Raw genomic sequence first — 24,471 nt, forward strand, 5'->3', positions numbered from 1 at the left:
TCAGGCCCCGCACATTGAGGGAGGTGACCTTGAGGAGACTCATAGTGCTGCAAAAAAGGCAGGAAGGGCCTTCAATGGTTATGCGGAGAGGTCCCTACTCCGGTGAAACCCCCTGGTCGGAGGATGAGAAACAAAAGGGGGAGAGGGGGGGGGAGAGGAGAAAAGGAAAATAAAGATAGAGTGGAATGAAAAAGAGAAGGGGAATATAACTGTGTCAGACACGAAAAGTCAATGGTGCCCTGTTAGGCACACAAGGTGCCCACACAAAGGTCCGCCCTAATGGGGGGTGGGTGGAACAGTAAGTGTAGCTCAAAATCGAACAATATTAGGTCAATAAAGACACTAAATTAGGCATGAGGAGATGCAAAGGGGAGAGCACAGAGAACCATATGATAAAAACATGAGAGCAAACAAAATGACAGTGAAACAAGACCACAACCTGAGTTGAAAGATCAAGTCTCAGGTGTGCACGGCAACAGCACTCCGAGGGAGGGTGTGGTGCAGCAGCCCAGCAAGACGCAGGCACTACAGAACCCCATCACCCTCTCTCGGAGCGCGACAACCAAGTGCCAGCATGCCCAAGAAGACATAAACCACATTATTAAGGCACAACATAGAATTCAAACCAAAAACAATAATAAAATAAACACCAAGGCCAATTCCCAAGTAACTAATGCGAAGAGCCTTCGCTGTCGGGCAGGTCCCAACTGTCCCCCCAGCCACCCCACACCCTGATATGTTCTATTTGCTGAAGGGGGAGAGGGAGAGAGGGGAAGGGCAGACGAGAGGTCACAAGACCACGGTGGCCGCCCATACTCTATAGAGCCCCCGCAGAGGCTGCACCCAGAGGCCAGACTGTGGGTGGTCAGTTGGGACCGTGGAAGGCCTAAGGTAATACAGCTGGGCACCCCTCCACAGGAACCCACCAAGCACCCCAGGCCCCCCCCAACACCAACCCCCCAACAGGTAGGCAGCAGAGGGAGGCACATCAAATTGCAGCAGCAAACTCGTCGTGACCCACACCATGAAGCATGAGGCAAATAAGGTCCCCCCAGTCAACATAAAATAGCCCCCCCCCCCATGGGCGAAGTCCAGTGGCAAATGTAGGTGCCAGGTATGCCGTGACAGCCAGGAATACTGGCTGAGATGGCCCCGGAAAGCAACGATGATAAAGTCTATGTGCTTCAGGGAATTCAAAAAAATAAAAGTAAAAATAAACACTAAACAGGGCAGTCCAGGAGTAGTCCATAGAAACAACAGCAACGTCTTCCCAGTGTCTTGAAAAGGGAAAGGAGGTCCTCGGATGAGATCTGGTAGCCTCGCGGCTTGGAGTGCGGGAGCGAGGTCGCCTGGCACGCTGCGGCCGTGGCAGAGGTGGGCCCAAAGCCTCCTGGGTAAGCAGGTAATCAAACCAGTTAGGGACTGCGGGTTGATCGAGGAAGCTGAACAGGCCGGGAAGCTGGTCTGGCGATCGGAGATGGAACTCGGAACCCTGCTTTCTCACGATCAGGTAGAAGGGGTGACCCCAGCGGTATGTAGCTTCAGCTGCACAGATGACCTCAAGGAGAGGACGCATAAGCCCCCTCATGGCCCTTGTTTGCCTGGAGACGTCCGGGTAGACCCGAATCTGGGCCCCATCAAAATCAATTGGGCCCTTCTCCCAGGCCAAACGGAGGATCTCCTCTTTGATGGTGAAAAAATTAACTCTGCAAAGGACATCCCGCGGCTGGTCCGTGGCCGCAGGATCGCAAGATGACAGTGGCGGAGCTCTAGGGCCAGGAATACAATGTACCCTATTCAAACTCCAACTCGGAGGTCGGGGCCTTGCCCAGGATCTGGTTCAGGATAGCCACCACAGTGACCCGGAGGTCTGGCCCCATGGTAGCCTCAGGGAGCCCCCTGAGGCGCAGGTTGTTGTGTCTGCTCCTGTTCTCGCCATCATCAAGCCGCAGCTGAACTTCCACAAGGTGGCGGCGAAAGGCCCTATGCTCTGTCTCCAGGCTAGTGATGCGTGCATCGGTGGTAGTGGTGGAGGACTCCAGGACCGTGACCCTCTCCTCTACTGTGTCCGCCTTCTGGCGCAGGTCATGCAGCTCATGCGAAAGAGCATTGACAATTGAGGCTGTCTAATCCTGCAGGTCCTGCTTAGTAGGTAGGCCTGCAACAATGTCCCGGAGTGAGCCCTCTCCAAGTCCATCCATCCCTCCCACGTGAGCAGGGCCAGGCTGCGAGTCTAAAGGCAGGGTCATGGGTAATAGGATAGGCGAGGCCGGCCTGTTTACCTGCGGGGACAAGTCCTCAGCCGCAGCGGCAGCCCCCCCGGGTGCCCTTCTTACTAGTCCCGGTGGTACCTGTAGAAGCAGCGTGCAACAGTGCCATCTTGGACATCGCGCCGGGGGACGAAGTGGTGTGCTGCCACAAAAAGTAGTGGGTAATTTCTGGCCCCCTTTGCTTCCCCGGGATCGGCGGGTGTTTGCGGTCCCCAGGCATGTAAAAGACGTGCTCTCGATCCGGCTGACTGTCCGTTCTCGGCTCACCCCCGTGCAGAGCTCCATGAGATGTCCTCACCGCTCCATAGCTAAGCCACACCCCAAATCATAGTTTTAATTCCTTCAGTGTGAATCTACAATTTTCATAGTCATGAAAATAAAGAAAACTTTTTGAATGAGAAGGTGTGTCCAAACTTGTGGTATGCAGTGTGTGTGTATGTATATATGTATGTGTATGTATATGTGTATATGTATATATGTATACAGTGGGTGACTGCGATATTGTGTCAATCTCGCTCCCTTTCTCGGCGAGATTGAGCACCTACGAGCCCCATCGCGGGAGCCAGCGCCGAGCTGGCTTGCCGCGATAGAGACAAAGCCGTCATAGAAGCGACGGGAGATCTGACTTGGATTCCCGCCAATTCTACACGTGTGCGGCGTTTGGTATGAATCCTGAGGGGGAAGTCCCCGCCGGATTTTAACTAAAAATCCGGCATGGGTTCCCCCCCCGAAAAAACGGCGTAGGGGGTACCCCTACAATCCATACCAGACCCGTATCCAAAGCACGCTACCCGGCCGGACAGGAAAGGAGTGGGGGACGAGCGAGCGCCCCCCCTCCTGAGCCGTACCAGGCTGCATGCCCTCAACATGGGGGGCTTGGGTGCTCTGGGGCAGGGTAGAGCACTGCGCCCCCCCCCCAGAGCACCCTGTCCCCATGTTGATGAGGACAGGGCCCCTTCCCGACAACCCTGGCCGTTGGTTGTCGGGGTATGCGGGCGGGAGGCTTATCGGAATCTGGGAGCCCCCTTTAATAAGGGGGCGCCCAGATACCGGCCCCCCACCCTAAGTGAATGAGTATGGGGTACATCGTACCCCTACCCATTCACCTGCAAGACAAGTGGTATAAACACAAATAAAAAAACACAGGGTATTAAAATATTTTATTAGTCTGCTCCGGAGGCCGCCCCCTGTCTTCTTTAGCTCTTTTCACCAGGGGGGGGGCTTCTTCTTTGACGTCTTCGGGTGGGGGCCGCTCTTCTTCGCCGCCGTCTGGTTCTCTTCCACCGCCGGGGGGGGGGGGGTCGCTTTTATAAAAGCGCCCACCCCCCGGCGGGTTTCCTCCGACGTCTTCGGCGGGGGGTGGTGTGCTTCTCAGGGGGGGCTTCTTCTTCCGCTATCCGGGGGGGTCTTCTCCGCTATCCGGGGGGTCTTCTCCACTCTCCGGGGGTCTTCTGCTATGTTCGCCGCTCTCCGCTGTTGACTCGGCGCACCCCGGTTCTTCCTCCCGCTGTCTGGTGCCTTCTCCTTCAGCGCTGAACGTCTTCATCTTCTTCTTCTTCTTCCGGGCTGTGACGTATTCTTCTTCCGGGCTGTGACGTCTTCTTCTTCTCCCGATGTTGACACGCCGGCTCTTCTCGCTGCAATGACAGGTGCGCGGCTTGCATCGGACTTGTATAGGCCTCACAGTCCCATCATGCTCCAGTACCTACCCACGTGGGTAGGTATCACATGGGTAGGTACGGAGCATGTTGGGACTGTGAGGCCTATATAAGTCCGATGCAAGCCGCGCACCTGTCATTGCAGCGAGAAGAGCCGGCGTGTTAACATCGGGAGAAGAAGACGACAACGTCACAGCCCGGAAGAAGAAGAATACGTCGCAGCACGGAAGAAGAAGATGAAGACGTTCAGCGCTGAAGGAGAAGGCACCGGACAGCGGGAGGAAGAACCGGGGTGCGTCGAGTCAACAGCGGAGAGCGGCGAACATAGCTGAAGACCCCCGGAGAGTGGAGAAGACCCCCCCCCCGGATAGCGGAAGAAGAAGCCCCCCCTGAGAAGCACACCACCCCCCGCCGAAGACGTCGGAGGAAACCCGCCGGTGGGTGGGCGCTTTTATAAAAGCGACCCCCCCGGCGGTGGAAGAGAACCAGACGGCGGCGAAGAAGAGCGGCCCCCACCTGAAGACGTCAAAGAAGCCCCCCCCCCTGGTGAAAAGAGCTAAAGAAGACAGGGGGCGGCCTCCGGAGCAGACTAATAAAATATTTTAATACCCTGTGTTTTTTTATTTGTGTTTATACCACTTTTCTTGCAGGTGAATGGGTAGGGGTACGATGTACCCCATACTCATTCACTTAGGGTGGGGGGCCGGTATCTGGGCGCCCCCTTATTAAAGGGGGCTCCCAGATTCCGATAAGCCTCCCGCCCGCATACCCCAACAACCAACGGCCAGGGTTGTCGGGAAGGGGCCCTGTCCTCATCAACATGGGGACAGGGTGCTCTGGGGGGGGGCCACAGTGCACCCCCCTGCCCCAGAGCACCCAACCCCCCCATGTTGAGGGCATGCAGCCTGGTACGGCTCAGGAGGGGGGGGCGCTCGCTCGTCCCCCACTCCTTTCCTGTCCGGCCGGGTAGCGTGCTTTGGATACAGGTCTGGTATGGATTGTAGGGGGACCCCCTACGCCGTTTTTTCGGCGTAGGGGGGGTCTCCTTACAACCCATACCAGACCTAAGGGCCCGGTATGCTCCCGAGGGGGGAACCCATGACGGATTTTTAGTTAAAATCCGGCGGGGACTTCCCCCTCAGGATTCATACCAAACGCCGCACACGTGTAGAATTGGCGGGAATCCAAGTCAGATCTCCCATCGCTTCTATGACGCGCTTGCTGGGATGTGCTTTTACTATTCCAGTGAGTGCGAGATGTCGGCACCCTGTCGCCGAGAATCAGCGCGATGCCGTCGTGCTAAAAACACATTCTTGGCGGCAGGCACTGTATATATATATATATATATATATATATATATATATATATATATATATATATATATATATATATATATATATATATATATATATATATATATATATATATTTATTCTCTATGAACATGATAAATGTTGAAGGTTGTTTGACAAGTGATTTTGTAGAACAAAAGTAGACTAGAGATAAAAGAAAGAGATAAAAAGGAGAGGATAGAGAAAGAAAAGGGAGAAGGAGAGGAGATGAAAGAAGAAAGGTTATGTATGCAGAGAGGAGAGATACAAGGTAGTGCTTGGAGAGGATTGGGAAAGTGATAGAGGAGAGAGAAAATGAACAGTAGAAAGAAAGTGAGTGTTGGTAGAGTAGAGGGAAAAGAGGACATGGGATGAGAAATGGAGAAAACATGAAATAGAAAGATAAAAAGGAGTGGTACAAGAGGAGAGGAGAGTATAGGAAAGAAAGTGTGGCTGTAGAACAGATGAGAGGGAAAGGGAGATGAAAGGAGGAAAGATCAGAGAGAAATGGAGAGTAGAAAGAAACTGAGTGATCAGAGGAGATGGAAATGGAGAGCAAATGAGCAGGGATAGAACAAAAAAATAGATGATCGAGAGAGAACATTGTAGTGACAGGAGAGGAAAGGATAGAAAAAGGGATTAGTAGGAGAAATTAGGGAAATGGCGAGAAGAACAGAGATATAGGTAGAGTAGAAATAAATAAACGGAGTGGTAGGAGGAGAGGGAAATGGAGAGCTGAGGTGAGGGGAGAGAAAGGGACAAGAGAGCAATGGAGTGGTAGGAGAGGAGAGAGAAAGGGAGTGCTATGAGAGGATAGGATAGATAAAGGGAGTGCTAGTATGGAAGAAGAGGGAGAAAATGATTTGGTGTAGAGAAAGAGCAATAGAGTGATCTGAGAGGAGAGAAAAGGGGAGTGGAATGAGAGGAGAAGAGAGAAAGGGATTTGGTGTAAAGGAGTGGTGAGTGAAAGAGAGTGAATAGAGGAGAGTGTAGTGGAGAGAGAAAGGGATAGGAGAGTAGAGAAAGGTATATGAGAGAAAAATAGAGGAGAGGACATAAAGGGGGGAGTAGAAAAAAAGTAAGTGGTAGAAGAGGAGAGAAGAGGGTAGAGAAAGTGAGAAGAGAGGAAAGAGAGCAAAGGAGTGGGATGAGAGGATGGAGAAAATGTGTGCTAGTAGAGGAAAGATGAAAGATTAGTATAGAGAAAGTGAGTGTTAGGAGAGGAAAAAAAGGGAGTGGTAGGAAACAAGAGAGAAAGTGGGTGTTTGTAGAGGAGAGGAGAGAGAAATTGAAAGTCTAACAAAGAAAAAACAAGAGAGCTGAGAGATGGGGAGAGTATAAAGTAATACAGTGTGTAGTGGGAGTAGAGGCAGCAGAGCAGAGGAGAGGCGAGATAAAGGGACAATAGTGGAGAGAAAAAAAGCAGTGGAGTGGTAGGAAAGGAAGTGCTAGTAGAGGAGAGGACATGAAGTGGAGTGAGAAAAGAGGAGAGAGACAAGAAGTGGTTGTTAAGTAGAGAAGGGTGAAAGAGAGAAGACGAGAGCGAAAAAGGATAGGCGAGGAGATAGAAAGGAAGAGAAAAGGGGGAGGAGAGAAGATCGAAAAATTAAGATGAACAAGAACGTGAGGTGTAAGAGAGCAAAGGGGAGGGTAGAGGAGAGAAAGGGAGAAATGATGAGAGAGAGAGAGCAATGAATTGGTAGTAGAGGAGAGAAGAGGAGGGAGAAAATGAGTGGTAGGAGATGACAGTGAAAAAGAAAGAACTGCAAAAGGGATTGGTAGGAGAGGAGAGGGGAAGTGAGTGGTAGGATAGTAGAGCGAAAGACAGTGGTTGTAGAGGAGAGGAGAGTGAAAGATAAAGTATAAGAAATAATAAAGCGGGAAGAGAGCAGACACATATGGAGAGTAGAAAGAAAGTGAGTGGTAGGAGGAGAGGTAAAGGGAGACCACAGAAGAGGGGAGAGAAAAGGACAAGAGAGGGGAGAGAAATAGGAATAGAGTGGTAGGAGAGGAGAGAGAAAAGGGGGTGCTATGACAGGAGAAGCAAGGATAGAGAAATGGAGTCTTAGTAGAGGAGAAGAGAGATGAAATGATTTTGTGTAGATGAGAGTGAAAGAGAGTAGAGGAGAGAGAAAAAAGGATAGATAAAGGGAGAAAGGGAGGAGAGGAGTAAAGGGAAGAGGAAAAATAAAGTGAGTGGTAGGAGAGGTCAGGGAAAGGGAGGGTAGAGGAGAGAGAAGAGAAAGGTAGAATAGAGCAGAGAGAAAGAGCAATGGGGTGGTAGAAGAGGATGGAGAAAATGAGTGGTAGGGAGGAAGAGAGAAACATAAAGAACAGAGAAATGGATTGGTAGGAGAGGAGAGATGAAGGTAGTGGTATGAGAGGAGAAAGAAAGAGTGGTTGGAGAGGAGAGCAGAAAATACACAAAATGGAGTTTGAGGAGAAGAGCGAGAACAGATTTTTGTGTACAGGAGAGGAGTTTGAAGGAAGACTAATGGAGGTAAAGGTAGGTTAGGGGATATTGAAGGAAGGGTAGTTGCGGAGAGTACTATAAAGGGGAAAGGAGAGAGGAGTAATGATTAATTCAAAGAAAGGTGGAGAGGAGAGTGGCAAGGGAGGTGGAGAGGAGGGTGGCAAGGGAGGTGTAGAGGAGGGTGGCAAGGGAGGTGGAGAGGAGGTTAGGGGGAGGGATGAGTTAAGAATTTGGGGGGTGGCAGGGAGGAGGGTGTTTATAGATTGGGAAGGGGAGGGGGTGACAAGGGATAGTGGAGTTGCAAGGGGGAGGGTAGTTTAAGGCAGGGCAAGGGGGAGGATAGAATAGGAAGGGGAGGGGGGTTTGAGTAAGGTTAATAGAGGGGTGGGGAGACAATGTCATTTGAAGGTATGTTAAGGGGGGTGTTTGATATAGTGAGGGTTGCCGAAAAGGGGGGTGTAGTGGAGGGGGAATGTTGGGGGAAAAGCACCAAAGGAAACACTGGCAGTGGGGAAGGGTTAGGGAAATGAAGATGATTTTGAAATGGGAAGGAGAGTAAATTATTATTTTTTTTTATGTATAACGGAAAGATCAGCCTGTACAGGGCACAGTATTACAACAGTTTATTTTGTGCAATATCTCAGATCAGGTTACAGGATCAATAACAGTAAAGGATATTCACATATTGGCATTCCAGATCAGGACTGGGGGGTTTATACATTCCAGTAGTAACATCAACCAAGTGCAATAAATCACAGTCAACTATAACATGTCTTTAAGGGTGCCCCTTGTGTACCACCAGGGGGGTCCAGAACAGTTGGGACCATACAGGGCTAACCTTCCCTTTATTTTTCATATTGTTTAGGTAATAAGAAAGTAGGATAGGTACTGGTGTGCTGTAAAAGAAGAGAGAAAGCGAGTCAGCAGGAGGGGGGGGGGTGCGGCCTGGGGGTTAACGGTATGTCTAAAGCGGTGGTGTCCACTTGCACTTCCCTGAGGCTCTGTCCCTCCGAGGAGAACCTAAAGATGTTCCACAGTTGCCAGGTGTTTTTGTACACCTCTTGTATGTTTTGGCTGGTGAGAATAAGATCCTCCAGGTGGTTGATGTCATCGACCTTTATTGAGCCAGAGGGCCAGTTTTTGGATTTCCATGTCAGCTGGATGCATTTCCTGGCTGCGTCTAGGAGATGGCATATCACTGCTTTCTTGTAAACCTGTAACAGAATGTCCGTCGCGTGAAGCAGGAACAGGGCTGGGTCGTCCGGGATTTCCCGGTCAGTGAACTTTTGCGTTATTTGGCGTACTTCGCTCCAGAATCCCCGCAGGCGGGGACAAGACCAGAAAACGTGGAGAAGGGTGCCCCTCTCTTCCTGGCATCGCTAGCAAACACCAACGCCCCTGGGAAGAGCACCTGCAACACCGCTGGGGTCCTATACCACCGTGTCAGGATTTTATAGTTTGTTTCTTGGGTCCTGGAGCAGATGGAGGATTTGTGTGTAAGTTCAAGAATGCATTGCTTTTTACTAGTGGAGAAGGAACACCCCAAGTCTCTCTCCCATTTGAGGAGACATGTACAGGGCTCTCCACGGGGGGGGGGGTGGGGGGCTGGTGTTCAACACCTCATACATCAGCGACAGGGTGTGCGAGACCGCCCCCGTCCCTGTGCACAATTGGTCCAGGGGAGTGAGCGTCCGCTGTGTGCCGTCAGGTGGAGGCCTGGTACTAAGGAAATGACTCACCTGGAGCGCCATCATGTGGTCTAGCCCAAAAGGGCCTGCAGGGTCCATCAGTTCCGCGGCGGTCTTCCATTTCCCCAGTCTGGCATTGCCAGACCCCTGTGAAGTTTCGGGAGTGATAGCATTTTCCTGCTTAACCGGGGGCTCTTCCCTGCCCAGAGGAATTTAGTAAATGTGGAGTGGGCCTGTCGAAAGAAGGTCCCCGGTAACCGTACTGGAAGGGCTTGCAAGAGATACAGGAACTTGGGTAGTATTGACATTTTAAGAATATTGCATCACCCTAGCCACGAGTGTAGGCCGCTATTCCATTGGTCTAACAGTTTTTTTCACCGAACCGGGGAGAGGTGGGAAGTTTAGTTGGAAGAGGTGAGAGAGTGACGCCGGTATGTAGGTCCCCAGGTACTTCAGGGCCCTGTCTGTCCAGCTCAAATCAAAATTGTCTCCAAGTTCCTGGATTTTGTGTTGTGGGATCCCCACCCCCATGGCTTCTGACTTACAAAAGTTTATCTTCAGATTAGAGAGTCGACCATATACCTCAAATTCCTGTAGTAGGTTTGTCAATGATGTTTTGGGGTTCGTAAGTGTGAACATTAGATCGTCCGCGTAGGCAGAGATCTTATGCTGCATTCCGCCCACCGTTATTCCGGTTATCCCGGGATTCTGTCTGATATGACACAGGAAGGGTTCCAGGGATAGGGCAAGGAGCAGGGGCGAAAGAGGACACCCCTGCCTGGTGCCGTTGGATATTGGGAATGTCTCCGAAAGAACTCCATCGGCCCTAACCCTAGCTGTAGGGTTTGCATAGGCGGCCCCTACCCATCTCCTCATCCGCTCACCAAGGCCCACGTGTTCCAAAGTCGCGAACAGGTACTTCCAACTCACTCGGTCAAATGCCTTTTCAGCGTCCGTCCCCACTAATACACATGGTGTCTTGTTACAGGTCGCCACATGCAGCAGGTTTAGGACCTTGGTGGTGTTGTATCTGGCCTCTCTCGTTGGAACAAACCCCACCTGATCCAAGTGAATCAGTTGGGGGCGATGTTGTTGCAGTCTGGAGGCCAGAATCTTGGTGCAGACCTTAAGGTCTGCATTAAGGAGGGAGATGGGGCGGTTGCTTCCACACAGAGTTGGGTCTTTGCCCTCTTTCGGTATAACCAATATCTGTGCTTGCAGCGTGGTGGTATGGAACTGCTTCCCGGAGCCCAGGCCATTGAATAACTCAACCATCCTCCAGCCCAGAGACGGCAGCAAGGTCTTGTAATAGTGTATGGTAAGGCCATCTGGGCCGGGGGCTTTGCCCGGTTTAGTTTTACTAAGGGCCAGCTGGAATTCGGGTAGGGTGATGGGTTCCTCCAGGAGTTCTCTGGTTTCCGTCGGCAATGTGGCCATCTGGGAACTGTCAAGGTAGTCTGCCGTGGGGTCTCGCGCGGGTGTTTCCGTGTGTAGGTTATATAGTGATTCGTAGAATGTCCTAAATTCCCTAGTAATGTGGTGTGGGAGGGTTACCTTCCGACCGGATGGGGAGACTACATGAGGGATGGAAGATCCTAGGTGTTGTGCCCGTAGAGTCTGGGCCAATAGCCTGCCGCACTTGTTGCCCGACTCGTACACCTTTCTCCGGCACCTCTGCATTGCCGTCTTGGCCTTATGTTGCAAAACATCAGTGACCTGCGAAAAGGTCAAATTTAGATCCGCTCCCAGTTGGTCCGATGGGTTTGTCTTATGTGCAGTTTCTAGCAACCTGTAATTTGGTGAGGAGAGTATTCATTTGCTCCGTCCGAGCCTGTTTTAATCTTGCTCTGTGTTTTATGAAGACCCCTCTGATTACTGCCTTGTGGGCCCCCCAGACCACCCCTGTACTGCTGTCTACAGTAAAGTCGGTCTCGAAATAGCGGTCTATTTCAGCTACCACTTCCGCAAGGACCTCTGGGTCCTGAAGGAGGCTTTCATTAAGCCTCCAGGTCGGGTTCTGACCCGCATGAACGTCAGACAGTGCATATCTTATCCCTACTGGTGCGTGATCTGACCATGTGATTGATCCAATTGAGGTATGTTTAATCACATGCAGTTTACTGTGGGGGACCAGGATATAGTCAATGCACGAGTATGTTCGGTGGGGCTTGGAGTAGAAGAAATAGTCCCTCTCCCTAGGGTGAAAAAGTCGCCAAGTGTCAGTCAACTGGGCAGCATGTAGCGCCTCGGCTATCCGCTTACGGGCGCCTTGCGACGTGGATGACTTACCCGTCGAGGTATCATCCGAGGGCGAGAGGGGTATGTTCAAATAACCTCCCAGGATAAGTTGGCCTTCTGTGAATTTTATTAGGTTGGCCACAGTTTTTTTTAATAAGTGTCCTGGTGGACATTGGGGGCGTAAAGGTTTGCCAGTTTCACCCTGCTGTTCCCAACGTGGCCTTTTAAGAACCGGAAGCGGCCCTCACTATCCGTTCGGGTGTCTGTAAGTCTCCATGGTACTTTTGCCGATATAAGGATGGTAACACCCCTATACTTGGCCTCTGAGTACGACGAATGGTAGGCTAGGGGGTAGTATCTGTTCCTAAGTAGTGGCAGTCTAAGGTCTCTGAAGTGCGTTTCCTGTATCATGTGAATGTCCGCTTTTAGGCGGTGCATGTCGTGGAGCAGCATCTTCCGCTTCTCAGGGGTGTTTATGCCCTTTGCATTCAGGGATATGATATTAAGTGGGTCCATGCCCGCGGCTGAGGTGGGAGGGTTGGGGGGTTTGGGGAGAGAGGGGAGGAGGTATTAAGGTGGGGGGTACGGTTAGTGGAGGTGGGGAAAGTAGAAAGCGGTACACCAGTAAGAGAGAGATAAAGAAAAGAATTGAGAGCTGGCACTAGATTGTGCAGCTAAAAAGAGAATCTAATATAGCCCTAACGGCTGTGGTGCTCGCCAGGGCACCCACTAAAGAGGGGTCCCCGGGGTATGAGCGCCGCCCTACTCTGGGTAGTGGGTGTACAGAGCCGAGGCATAAGCTGCCCGGCCTCCACCCCCAACATTTATATGAGTAAAATGTAGTATACATCAGCAATATACACGGAAGTGCAAACATGACATAACATGGGACATGCTATAAGTAAGCAAACAGTCTAACCAGAGCTGTGTATTCATGCAAACAGTGCAAACGTCTCAGTTCCATCAGCCCCAGTGACATCAGGTAAAGTGCAGGTCACCCGGCGAACCCCCCCACCAAACAGAGCAAATGCCCACCCACCCCCTCAAATGGGATGCCCATCCCCACCAGTCCTTAATGGTATCATGTCTCTGGGCAGTTCACTCCCATCCAGGAGCAAAGGTCATCATGAATCAGCCTCCGACCCATCTCCCCGCCCACCAAAGCCTTCATGTGTCCATCTTCCTTAGTCCGATGAACGGTCGCATAAAACAGTGCATGTCCCCCAAAATGTGTCCCCCCCCCTCCTCCCCGCGCCCCCACCCCAGACACAGGGTGCATCCTCCGGGCATATCTCTCTCACCGGAGATTAGGGGTAGAATGACATAAGTATTGCCAACAGCCGGGGGGGGGGGGGGGGCACGCCGCAGCCACCCGGTCCAGGAGTAAATACTCGGCCAGCTGCTTCCACAGTTTTCCTCATCCTGACTAATAAAGGCTCCCGGGCAGCAGACCGCTCGGAGCAGCCAATAGGGGGAAGCAAGGACACGGAAGAAGGGGTGCGTGAGGGAGGAGGCGCCCCACGGTCTATGGCGCCTCTCTGAGAGACAGGGCCAGGGGGAGTAAAATAAAGCAAGGGGGCAGAAAGGGGCGGCGGCGGGGGCTAACAGCCGGTGAGGGTGATCAGCGGGAGGAGGGGAAGGCGAGCCGGGGAAAGGGGTACATGGCACAAGGCCTACTCACGTGCCTCCTCCCACGATGGATCGGTCTCGTCTTCTTCCATGCTGCCGGCGGGGCGGCTGAGGGTCCAGATCGTCCGGGCGGTCTTGGGAGTAGTTGAAGCCAGTCTGGCACCTCTATGGGGTCCGCATCTAGGAAGTTGAACAGTGCTGGGAGGTCCGCCGTCTTCAGAAGCGTGAAGGATCCAGTATCACCCCGGAATGTCACAGAGAGTGGGGTATCCCCACCAATATGTCAGGCCTTTCTGCTTCGCTAGGTCCAGAATAGGTTGCAGCATGGCCCTTCAATGCAGAATCGCCCTGGAGAGGTCTGGTGGGACCCTGATCAGCGCTCCCTCTCGCAGCCCCAGCCGGTGAGTCGGTGTTGTGTAGTGGGGCGGGGGTCTCCTGCGGGGATCCACGCGGTGGGCCTTGTGGCGCGGTTGCTCTGCTGCCTGGGGACTGATCTTGTAAGGCGCGGAAATATCACTGAATTTTGCCCGTCTTCACCCCATGAGTCTTCTTGCAGTTAGTGGCCCTGGTACTGTATCGTTTGGCTGAGTGCATGCCGATATATTGTCTGTTTTGGCTGTTTTTAGGGGATTTGGGCCGGGAGCTCACAGAGTGCATCTTTACTCAGCCATGTCCAGGCCACGCCCCCGAGTAAATTATTTTAGGGAGGAGAGAATTGATGGGGATTACAGAGTAGATTAGTAAATTGAGAGCAAATGTAGTAGGTGGGTGGAAGGTGGGATGGAGGACAGAGAGAGCATGGAGAGAAGTGGTGAGTATTGTTTTTTGGTCTAAGCTGCACTTTAAAGCAAAATTATATTTTTGATGGAACCTCCACTTTAAGGGTTTAAAGGGGTTGTAAAGCTTTGTGTTTTTTTTTTTTTTTTCACCTTAATGCATTCTATGCATTAAGTTGAAACCACATTTGATGCTTACAAGCCCCCAGGTTTACTTACCTGAGACCTCGAAAGTTCCGCGTCATGAACATGCTGGCTCCTCGCCCCTGTCTTCAGGCTGTTTTTGGCTCTTCATTGTAGATATATAGCAGTGCAGGCATTGGCTCCCGCTGCTGTCAATCTAATCCAGGGATCCTCAAACTACGGCCCTCCAGCTGTTGTGGAACTACACATCCCATGAGGCATTGTAACACACTGACATTCACAGACATGACGGGAATTGTAGTTCCTGAACAACTGGAGGGCCGTAGTTTGAAGACCCATGATCTAATCAATGATGTGGCATGCCGGGGAGCGGGGCCGAGTGATACAGTTGGTGGCTATAGCCACCAGCTGTATCACGGGAGCGCGCCCACAAGCTAATCCCCTTGGGAGAAACCTTCCCATGAAGTGGTTAGCCCTTGCTGGGAGGAGCCAAGACAGCCACCGAGGGACCCCAGAAGACAAGGATCGGGGTGAGTGAGTATTATAAGGCCATTTGTATAGCTTGGTTTAGTAGTCCCTGCTGAACCAGGCAGATGTTGATCCATGTATGACTGGCATAAGAGCATGTGTCTTGTAGTGTAGTAAGGTAAGACAAAATCATATTTTACTCACCATTATTTCTTTTTTTAATTCAATAGATTGGGCTTGATATGGGAATCGTAAATGCAGGAAGCCTTCCCGTTTATGATGACATTGATAAAGAGCTTCTTCAGCTGTGTGAGGATCTCATCTGGAACAAGGATTCTGAAGCAACAGAAAAACTTCTAAAATATACACAGGTACAGTGTGTTTCTGAAATTTGTCCACAGAGCCACTACACAGCTATGTAATAGCAAACCTAAAGCTCAGCCTAGATGATAAAAAAAAGATGTATTCAGTAAATTGTGTGGACATTTATAGTACACACAAGTTGGAGATAGATCTGTCTGTTTTATATGTAATGCAGTTTTCAGTGAAGTCTAAAATGTACTAATTGTTCAATACCAGGGACAAACCAGGGAAGTGATGCCGGTCAAGGTATTACAGCATTAAAAGGGTCATCGTATACAGTGGGGAACATAATTTGATACCCTGCAGATTTTGTAAGGTTGCTTACTTAAAGAAATTAAGGGTCTATCATTTGAATCATAGGTGTATTTTAACCTGTTCATGTCTAAGCCTATTGTCTTCATGCCTAAGCCTGACATGTGTTGCTTACAAGTTCAACGGTTACCAGGTTAGAGTTACAGAGGAGGTCTGTAAGGCTTCCCCAAACCCGTTAGGTAAGATAAAGTATGCACACCTTAGTTACGATGGCCCCTTCGGTACCGGTGAGAATGAATTTAGCCCTTCTGCAGTAACAAGACTGACACGATATGAGGTTAAACCATTCTGCTCTTTATGACGTAAGATTTCCTTTTTATAGGATGTTCACAACAAGAGGAAATACATATACATGTCTCATTACAATTGGTCAGTATACTGTCACTGGGCGGACCCTCCCTTTCGGGCGTTACTGCAGTGACCAAAAAGTTACCGTTATCTATTGCTTAAGTTACAACTCATCTCGTGATTGAAACTGGTGATATGTGTCAACAGCCACAAACTGGCAATTCTAAACACAGATGTCACAAGGCCTACACAGGATATCCAAACTGACGATTACAAGACTTACTCATGTCATTCTGATATACAGACAGCATTTATACAATCTATAGACAACTTAGGTTAACCCTTAATATCCCCACAATCCCCTCTTAGACCCAAATAATTCTAAATTATGTGGTTCTCTTTCTCCACCCTTCTTTTATCATGATACGTATTCAGATAAATTCTATTTGCAGCTGCTGGGTCAGGTGTTCGGGACATTTTAACAACTATGCACATTATGAGCCTATAACAAGCATATACGAGTAAAACAAAAATAATAATCATACAGATGGCCAGGGCAGCACTTTTTAACCATGTCAGCATTCCTGCTCCAAAACTTAAGTTTGCAAAAAGATTCTCTACCTAGTATGACACCAAAGGGTCCACAGTACTACTTCACATCTATGTGGAGCAAAGATCTTCTTAAGGTGTATGTGGATACATATCTTTTACTCATTCATATCACCCGTCTTGGCATCATACGAATCTGACAATCTGATAACACTCTATCTCTTCCCTGGGGTGATCTTCCTCAATTCTAATTGTCATTGTAGTACTAATTGTATTTTCACAATAACAATTGCTCCCTAATTGCTCTAGTTTCTATGTTTAATTTAGTAATATCATCAGAGGTTTTTTTTCCAATATTTCATCAATAATTCCCGCATATTTATTCAACCTTTTCATTAAGTCTATTCCCCACCCACTCCATGAAGGAACCATACCCATTATAGGGATCCTAGTAGTGCTAGGATGGAGCTTACTACATATCCAACATTTTTCATATCCAGATTTCTGGGCATAGGCATATTTAAACTTTAATAATAGCATTTTATCTGTAAAACCTTCTGAGTTCTCATTTCTCTTGTGTCTATCATGTGTGTTATTGGCATTGTCCTGTTGTGGAGTGTTAGAATTTCCACAAATGCTCTTTATATGTCCCAAATCTTCAGGGTGATAGATACAGTTAGTTATCAGCCAAACTGGCAGGAATACGATTAGGACAGTCCAAAATAGGAGGCACAAGGTTTTCCCAGAAGTCTGTGGTGAAATAAGTGATGTCATCTTGTCGGAGGCCTGGGCTATCAGCCCTCGTTATTACCTCAGATCCAATTTGTGGGAGGTCGGAGTCATTTGCTCCCGTTAGTACCCCTTGTTGGAGGATTGGGCTTTCCCCTTCGTTTTGGTCATCTGCATCGACCGGTTCTGCTCTGTCTAGCTCTGGGGACCAATTTCATTCTGGTGGCATGGATCCAAGTTGGGCTTCCTTCAGTCAACACGGCGGTACAGGGTCACGGCCACAATACTTGTTTCTGGACCATAGGCGAAATCCTTGGCCTTCTTATCCTTCATCAGGTGTCTTACTACTACTACATCTCCTGGTATAAAAGGGTGGGTGTTTTCCTGTGGAAGAGAAGGAAACTTACAGACAACCTTTTGCTCTATCTCATCTAGTTTAATTCTCAATGTCCTAACATAGTGATCCTGAATTTGTTCTAAATCTCCTTCCTGTATGGCCAGGGGTTTCTTTGCCCATGGGGTGGGAAAGGGTCTTCCCATTAGTATTTCAAAAGGTGACATCCTTAAAGATTTGTGGGGGGTCATTCTAATCTCTGCAAAAATGATGGGTAAGACTTCCTGGTTGACTTTTGAGGTGAAGGCTGGTCCTTTATCACTATTAATTTCCAGTGGGCATCCCCATCTGGGAATAATATGTTGAGTCAGAATTCTTGCAACTATTTTTTCATCCTCAGCTTTAGTGGGATATATCTCTGGCCATCGTGAGAACATGTCCATGATTACCAGGGCATATTTAGGTTGTTAGGATTTGCCCGGAGGCATGTAATGCACCTCTGTACAAACCCAGCTACTAACTTGTCAACGTCTGTAATGTAAAAAAAATATTTTTTAAGCAACAGTAGCGTTGTAGCTTTACTATTGTGGCCTACCCCATGATACTGGGCTATAAAAAGTGGTGCACTAGCCTGTGGGATGCATGGTCTCCCCTCTTTGCAAATTAGTCCACTCTTTGGACTCTTGCAACACTAGATAACACCAATCATTTAGATCTGTGTCACTTGCCGAGTACTGGAGTTCCACTATCATTTGTGTGTCATCTAACGAGGGTGGTGTTAGTACAGCCATTTGTAGAGTAGCTGGTTTTTGTAGTGCGGCTTCCTTTGCTGTTCTATCTGCCAAGGCATTGCCCTAGAAATCGGATCTCCGCCCCCCGTGTGTGCCCTACAATGTAGTATGGCTATCTCTGAAGGGAGGTGGACTGCGGCTAGTAGATCATTGATCAACTGGGAATGAGAATTTTTTTTTTTCATCCGCTCCTATGAACCCTCGTCTGGCCCAGATAACGCTGTGGTCATGGACCACAGAGAAGGCATATTTTGAGTCTGTGTAAATGGTGACAGGCTGTCCCTCGAACAACTGGCATGCTCTGGTCAAGGCTATCAGCTCGGCAGCTTGAGCCGACTGATAGGGGATGGGTTTTGCTTCATGTATGCAGTCAGGTAAACTTACAACGGCATATCCTGCGTTGTATGTGGTTTCATTTGGTCTTGTGCATGACCCATCCACAAACACATGTGAATCTGGTATGGACAGGGTTGCCATGTCTTAGTCTAGGGGAAGTCTCTTGTTACAGAAGTTAAACAGTCATGGTCTTGTGGAATGTCATCTGTCTCACCTTTCAGTCCCAATAATGCATTTAAGATAGGGGCAGGGCCTGCATTTGGGGAACAGTATTTAATTGACAAGGATGTGTTTCCTAAGAGGATGACTTTGTATCCACTTAGACGTTGGGCTGACATATGCTGGGTGTGTATCCCTCTTAGAAGATGGATGACATGGTGGGTAGTGTAAAGTGTGGTGGGGTGGCCCAGGGTGAAAACTACTGACATTTCCACCACCATTGCACATGCCGCTAGGGCTCTCAAACAAGTGGGCATACCTTGTACAGAAATTGGCATTACCTTCGAAAAAAAAGCTACGGGTCTAAACTTTCCTCCGTGTTCTTGTGTCAGTACCCCCGCCATGGTTTTACAGTTGTCCCTTGCATTTAGCGGAAATGGCTTTACATATTTCAGGGAGGCCCAAAACAGAACTACACATCATTGCTAACTTCAACTTTTCAAAAGCGTTTAACATTTGTATATCTTTTGGTTTGTCTGACAATGTGCACTGCCTCAAACATGGTAAGAACAGTCCGGTATCCACTGTCTGCAGTAATTTATCATACCCAGAAAAGATAGCATTTCTTTCTGAGTGGTTGGGTTGACCAGGCCCATGACAGATTGAATACGGCTAGGACTGATTTTCCTACTCCCTTGACTGAGGACAACACCAAGATATTCAACTTCCTCTTTACACCATTGTAAATTTTGGGTGAAACTTTGTGCCCACATTCATGTAACCAACCTAACAATGATAAACAATCTTCCCTGCAAGCCTCCCTTGATAGACTACAAACAAGGGGGTATCCACGTATTGTAACAGGACAGAACCTTGGGGGAGGTGCCAGGGTTTCAATGTGGCTTGGAGGATTATGCTGTACACAACAGGTGAATCAGCATATCCCTGGAGCACCAGGTGAGTTGTTGACCCTCGAAGGTGAAATGCAAACAGAGGCCTAGTGTCCTCATGTACAGGTATACTAAAAAAGGCATTATTCAAATCAATTACAGAAAAATAAGTGGCCTGTGCAGAGATGGAGGAAAGGAGAGAGATGACATCTGGCACTATCGGGGCAAGAGGGATGATTAAATTATTTATAGCCCTTAGGTCTTGAACAAATCTGACACTATGTCTGGTAGTGGAAAACAGGGTTGATAGGGGTACTAGATGCAGAGCAGATAGGGGTTAAGATTCCCTTCTCTAAAAAGCCCTGTATCATAGGTCTGATTCCATCTAGTTTCTCTTTTAGGGCTTGGTATTGGAAGGGGGGGGGGGGGGTGAAATGGGAATTATGCCAGAAGTTCCCTTCTTGATACATAATTTCTCTAACTCATATCTTTTTGAGTGATCTATGGGTTTGGGGCGTTTAGAATTGGGTCTGGGTCTATCATACCAATAGGGGGCAACTTCTAACCATTGTTCCCCCCCCATGTCTCATATAATCCTGGTCCCATTGTGGGCCCGGACCATAATATGGCCATGCGACCCAATCTCCTAGACACAGTCCCTTTGCCATATAGATCAGGTCATTTGCCCCGTCCCTAGGGAAGGGTGAACAACTGTGTAACCCCTCTGTCTATCCCGATATATTATCCACCCAGCCCAGGGATTAATAAGAAAATAATCTGTGCCTCCTACTCGGGCAACATATTCTTTGCAGGTTTCTTGGACGTTGGGACATGGGTAGGAGGTAGGTTTACTATGTCTGGTCCCCATTGATCCAAGCACCGGAGTTGATCAGTATAATATACTGATCCCAATTTTTTTCCGACAGTTGTATCAATGCAAAAAATTTTGTGCCACACACACTGGAAAGATCCCGGTTTGATCGGATCCCACACAGTACAGATTGTGTTGGGCAATTTAACTATGGCTTGGATAATACAATTCTTGTAAGTAAAGTCAGTGTTTTGCAAAATTAAAGTGACCTTGGGCGTTTTTCGCTGACACAGGAAGCAAATCATTGGTTTACACAAAACGACAGTAAGCTGTCTATATGCTGTACCAATTAATGAAGTGTTGACTTTACAAAGACAGTATGCAATTCCACTGTATGTTGCCAAATTGCATGCTGATTGTAAGCTAACAGATCTGCCAGATGGAGATCTGTGTGTGTGTGGGGACAGTGGAAAGAGTGATTTAACACTGGGATTCAAGCTTACAGAATAGCTGGAGGAACCCTAAAAGTGTGTAGTAATTGCTAGACTGTTTCCCAATCCTTAGCGTGCACCAGATTGTATGTAAGATCTGTATCTGCCTGTGTGTGGTCAGCTAGCTGGATTGGAGTGGAGTCTCCCTCTAGTGGTGGTCAAAGGTAATGCAGGCTGTGAAGCATCACAGCCAGTCTTACGTTTTTTTTAGTAAAAATACCTTCTTATTCTTTTAGTTCCTGTTGTGGTTAGTGACTCACCACTGGCAAGCGCATCCTGACAGATTGTGTAAAGCACAATCTTACTGTGTCTTATTTTGAAACTAACTTGGCAGATTTTTTTAAAATTCCACTCGGTTATACCAAATACTAAACACGCTTTACATCAAGGATAAATCATACAATATTACTCAGACGACCGACTCAGTGTCACTTGCGTTCATCAACCGTGGGTCATATAGCTTTCGCCTAGCCACGGAGGATGGGGCGTCTTACACGTTTTGTCACACACGTCCGAAAACGCGGTCCTTGGCTTAGCTTACCTTCTAAGCATTCGAACCGCACAAACAGATAATTTCTTATTACTCTAAAATTCTTAATACTTTAAACAACAGTATATCACTTAATACTTTAAACATCAATATTTCAAGCAGCAGTAATATAAGCAGCAAGCAATAATGGGTGATCGTAACCAAGGTGTCTGTCCCTCCCAGAGACACTTCTTAGTTATCCCTGATAACCTATTTTATATGGCGCCAACCACTCTTACCCGTATCCAAATTTACAGTCCCTGACTGCCTGGATTCAAAAAATTTACAGTCCCTGACTGCCTGGATTCAAAAGGAATTCAGGAATTGGTCCGAGCCCTGTTTAACCGTCAACAGTTACAGGGAGACCCCCGAAATCCCGGAACAAACCCCCAAAATTGTAAGGCTTCCCCAAACCCGTTAGGTAAGATAAAGTATGCACACCTTAGTTACGATGGCCCCTTCGGTACCGTTGAGAATGAATTTAGCCCTCCTGCAGTAACAAGACTGACACGATATGAGGTTAAACCATTCTGCTCTTTATGACGCAAGATTTCCTTTTTATAGGATGTTCACAACAAGAGGAAATACATATACATGTCTCATTACAATTGGTCAGTATACTGTTACTGGGCGGACCCTCCCTTTCGGGCGTTACTGCAGTGACCACAAAGTTACCGTTATCTATTGCTTAAGTTACAACTCATCTCGTGATTGAAACTGGTGATATGTGTCAACAGCCACAAACTGGCAATTCTAAACACAGATGTCACAAGGCCTACACAGGATATCCAAACTGACGATTACAAGACTTACTCATGTCATTCTGATATACAGACAGCATTTATACAATCTATAGACAACTTAGGTTAACCCTTAATATCCCCACAAGGTCTAGTGCTAGAATTATTTCTCTCACTTTGACGATCACAGCGATACCTCACGTGTGTGATTTGAACACTGTTTACATATGCAGGTGTGACTTTATATGCATTTTCTTTGTTGTGCAAACTTGTGGGGGACAGGGGCAATTCAAGTTGTTTGTTTTGTTGTTTACATTGTGTTTAACCACTTCATTACTGGGCACTTAAACCCCCTGTGTGCCCAGACCAATTTTCATCTTTCAGCGCTGACGCATTTTGAATGACAATTGCGCGGTCATATAACATTGTACCCTAATTATATTTTTATCATTTTTTCCCCCACAAATAGAGCTTTCTTTTGGTGGTATTTGATCATCTCTGCGATCTTTATTGTTTGCGCTATAAACAAAAAAAGACAGAAAATTTTGAAAAAAAAAAAACGATTTTTTTACTTTTTGTAGCAATAATATCCCAATTAAAAAAAAAAATCCCTCGGTTTAGGCCGATATGTATTATTCTACATATTTGTTGTTAAAATCGCAATAAGTGTATATTGATTGGTTTGCGCAAAAGTTATAGCGCCTACAAAATAGGGGACAGATTTATGATTCTTTTTTTTGTTTACTAGTAATTTTTTTTTTGTCAGGCCTGCGATATTGCGGGCGACGTATTGGACACTGTTGACACAATTTTGGGACCATTCACATTTATACAGCGATCAGTGCTATAAAAATGCACTTATTACTGTATAAATGCGACTGGCGGTGAAGGGGTTAACACTAGGGGGTGAGGAAGGGGTTACATGTGTATCCTGGGTGTGTTCTAACTGTGTGGGGGGAGGGGACTGACTGGGGGAGGTGACCGATGCTGTGTCCCTATGTACAAGGGACACAGATCGGTCTCCTCTCTCCCTGACAGGACGTGGAGCTCTGTGTTTACACACAGAGCTCCACGTCCCCGCTGTCGCCGCCGATCGCGGGTACCTGGTGGACATCGCGGCCGCCAGGCACGCACATCGGCTTCCCAGCGATGTGCCAGGCACAGTGTTTCCCCGCTGCGTGCATGGGGAATGTAAACAACATTTAAACTGGTTCTGGCTTCGTGCCAGTCTGTCTCTGGCCACTGGAAGTGGCGGATTGGGTCTCCCTGTTGGACAGTTGACCCAGTAAGAGTGGCAGGAGGGGGGAAGGTTCTCTCCCGCTCCTCCAGTATAACAATGGCCGTTGGCCGCATCGGTTGCTATCCCTGCAAAGCCGACTGCCCACTCTTAAAAAAAAAAAAAACAGTACTAGGATAATCATTTTTAGGAGGAGTTTAGGAGGGATATGGGTCTGAAATTTTGGGGGGTCGAGGGATCTTTACCAGGCTTAGGCAGGGTGACAATAACTGCTTGGAGCCACCGAAGAGACATCCAGCTCCTCATTCAGTATTGTATTAAAATCACCACATATTATCAAACCACCTTTCTGCATTTGTTTTGCCTTTTTGATAACCTTTCTGATGAACCGTAAGGGTCTAACATTAGGCGCATACACATTTACCAGCGTATAGGTGAAATGATCTATTTCAGCTACTAGTATGAGGTAGCGTCCACAAGGATCAGCATATACCTGCAACAAAGAAAAGGTTAGTGTGTCCTTACAAGCAATCAAGACCCCATTCTTTTTTTTTTTTTTAACTATTCATAGCAGTAAAAATATGTGGGCACTTGGCATGCGTACACTTCGGGGGATTTGTGCTAGAGAAATGAGTTTCTTGTACGCATAAAATGTCACATTTGGCTTCTATAGCTGATTTCCACAGAGTCCTGCGCTTGTAAGGGCTATTTAATCCCCTCACGTTATGGGACATTCGTTTAAGTGTCATTCTTCTGGTAAGTTGAGCTACAACGCCATCTAGTGGTATTTTTGAGTACTGACAGGATCAGACTAGGTATTTGCAGATTGTAGAAATGGAAAAAAGGAAAAAAAAACAAATGTCCTTAACTTCTGAACAAAAAAACGTTTCGGAATGGACAGGCCGCTTGGCTTGCGGCAAATAAGTTACGGCAAACATCTTGTAACCAAATATGAAAAAAAAAAAAAAAAGGGGGGCGTGGCTTGGAGAGCGGCTGAGATGGCAGCACACTGAGAGAGCTCCGGACTACCCATAGCCTAAAACCCGTAATCCTGCAGACCTAGTGTGGATGATGAGCAAATTGAATTACCGCTCACCTCACCCCAGACCAAGGCGCACCTCGGCAGTTTATAAGGGCAGAAATATCTCGGATATATTTAAAAAACAAGCCCTCTCCAGGAGCGTGGGACCTGGAGACAAGATGGCGCCGACGAGGACTTCAGCGAGGACTCACAATCG

At 48.1% G+C, this 24,471-nt stretch overlaps 1 protein-coding gene across 2 annotated transcripts in view; it reads left to right on the forward strand.

Annotated features, from left to right (window-relative positions):
• MTR (5-methyltetrahydrofolate-homocysteine methyltransferase) overlaps window positions 1-24,471 on the forward strand; it is a 1,155,773-nt gene that overhangs the window by 692,604 nt on the left and 438,698 nt on the right. For both annotated transcript variants that reach the window (XM_040350739.1, XM_040350741.1), the window contains one exon: window positions 14,905-15,045. In XM_040350739.1, coding sequence (XP_040206673.1) covers window positions 14,905-15,045 — 141 coding nt within the window. The remainder of the gene's footprint in view (window positions 1-14,904; window positions 15,046-24,471) is intronic.

Source organism: Rana temporaria, chromosome 4 (assembly GCF_905171775.1).
Source record: "Rana temporaria chromosome 4, aRanTem1.1, whole genome shotgun sequence".
NCBI classification, from domain to species: Eukaryota; Metazoa; Chordata; class Amphibia; order Anura; family Ranidae; genus Rana; species Rana temporaria.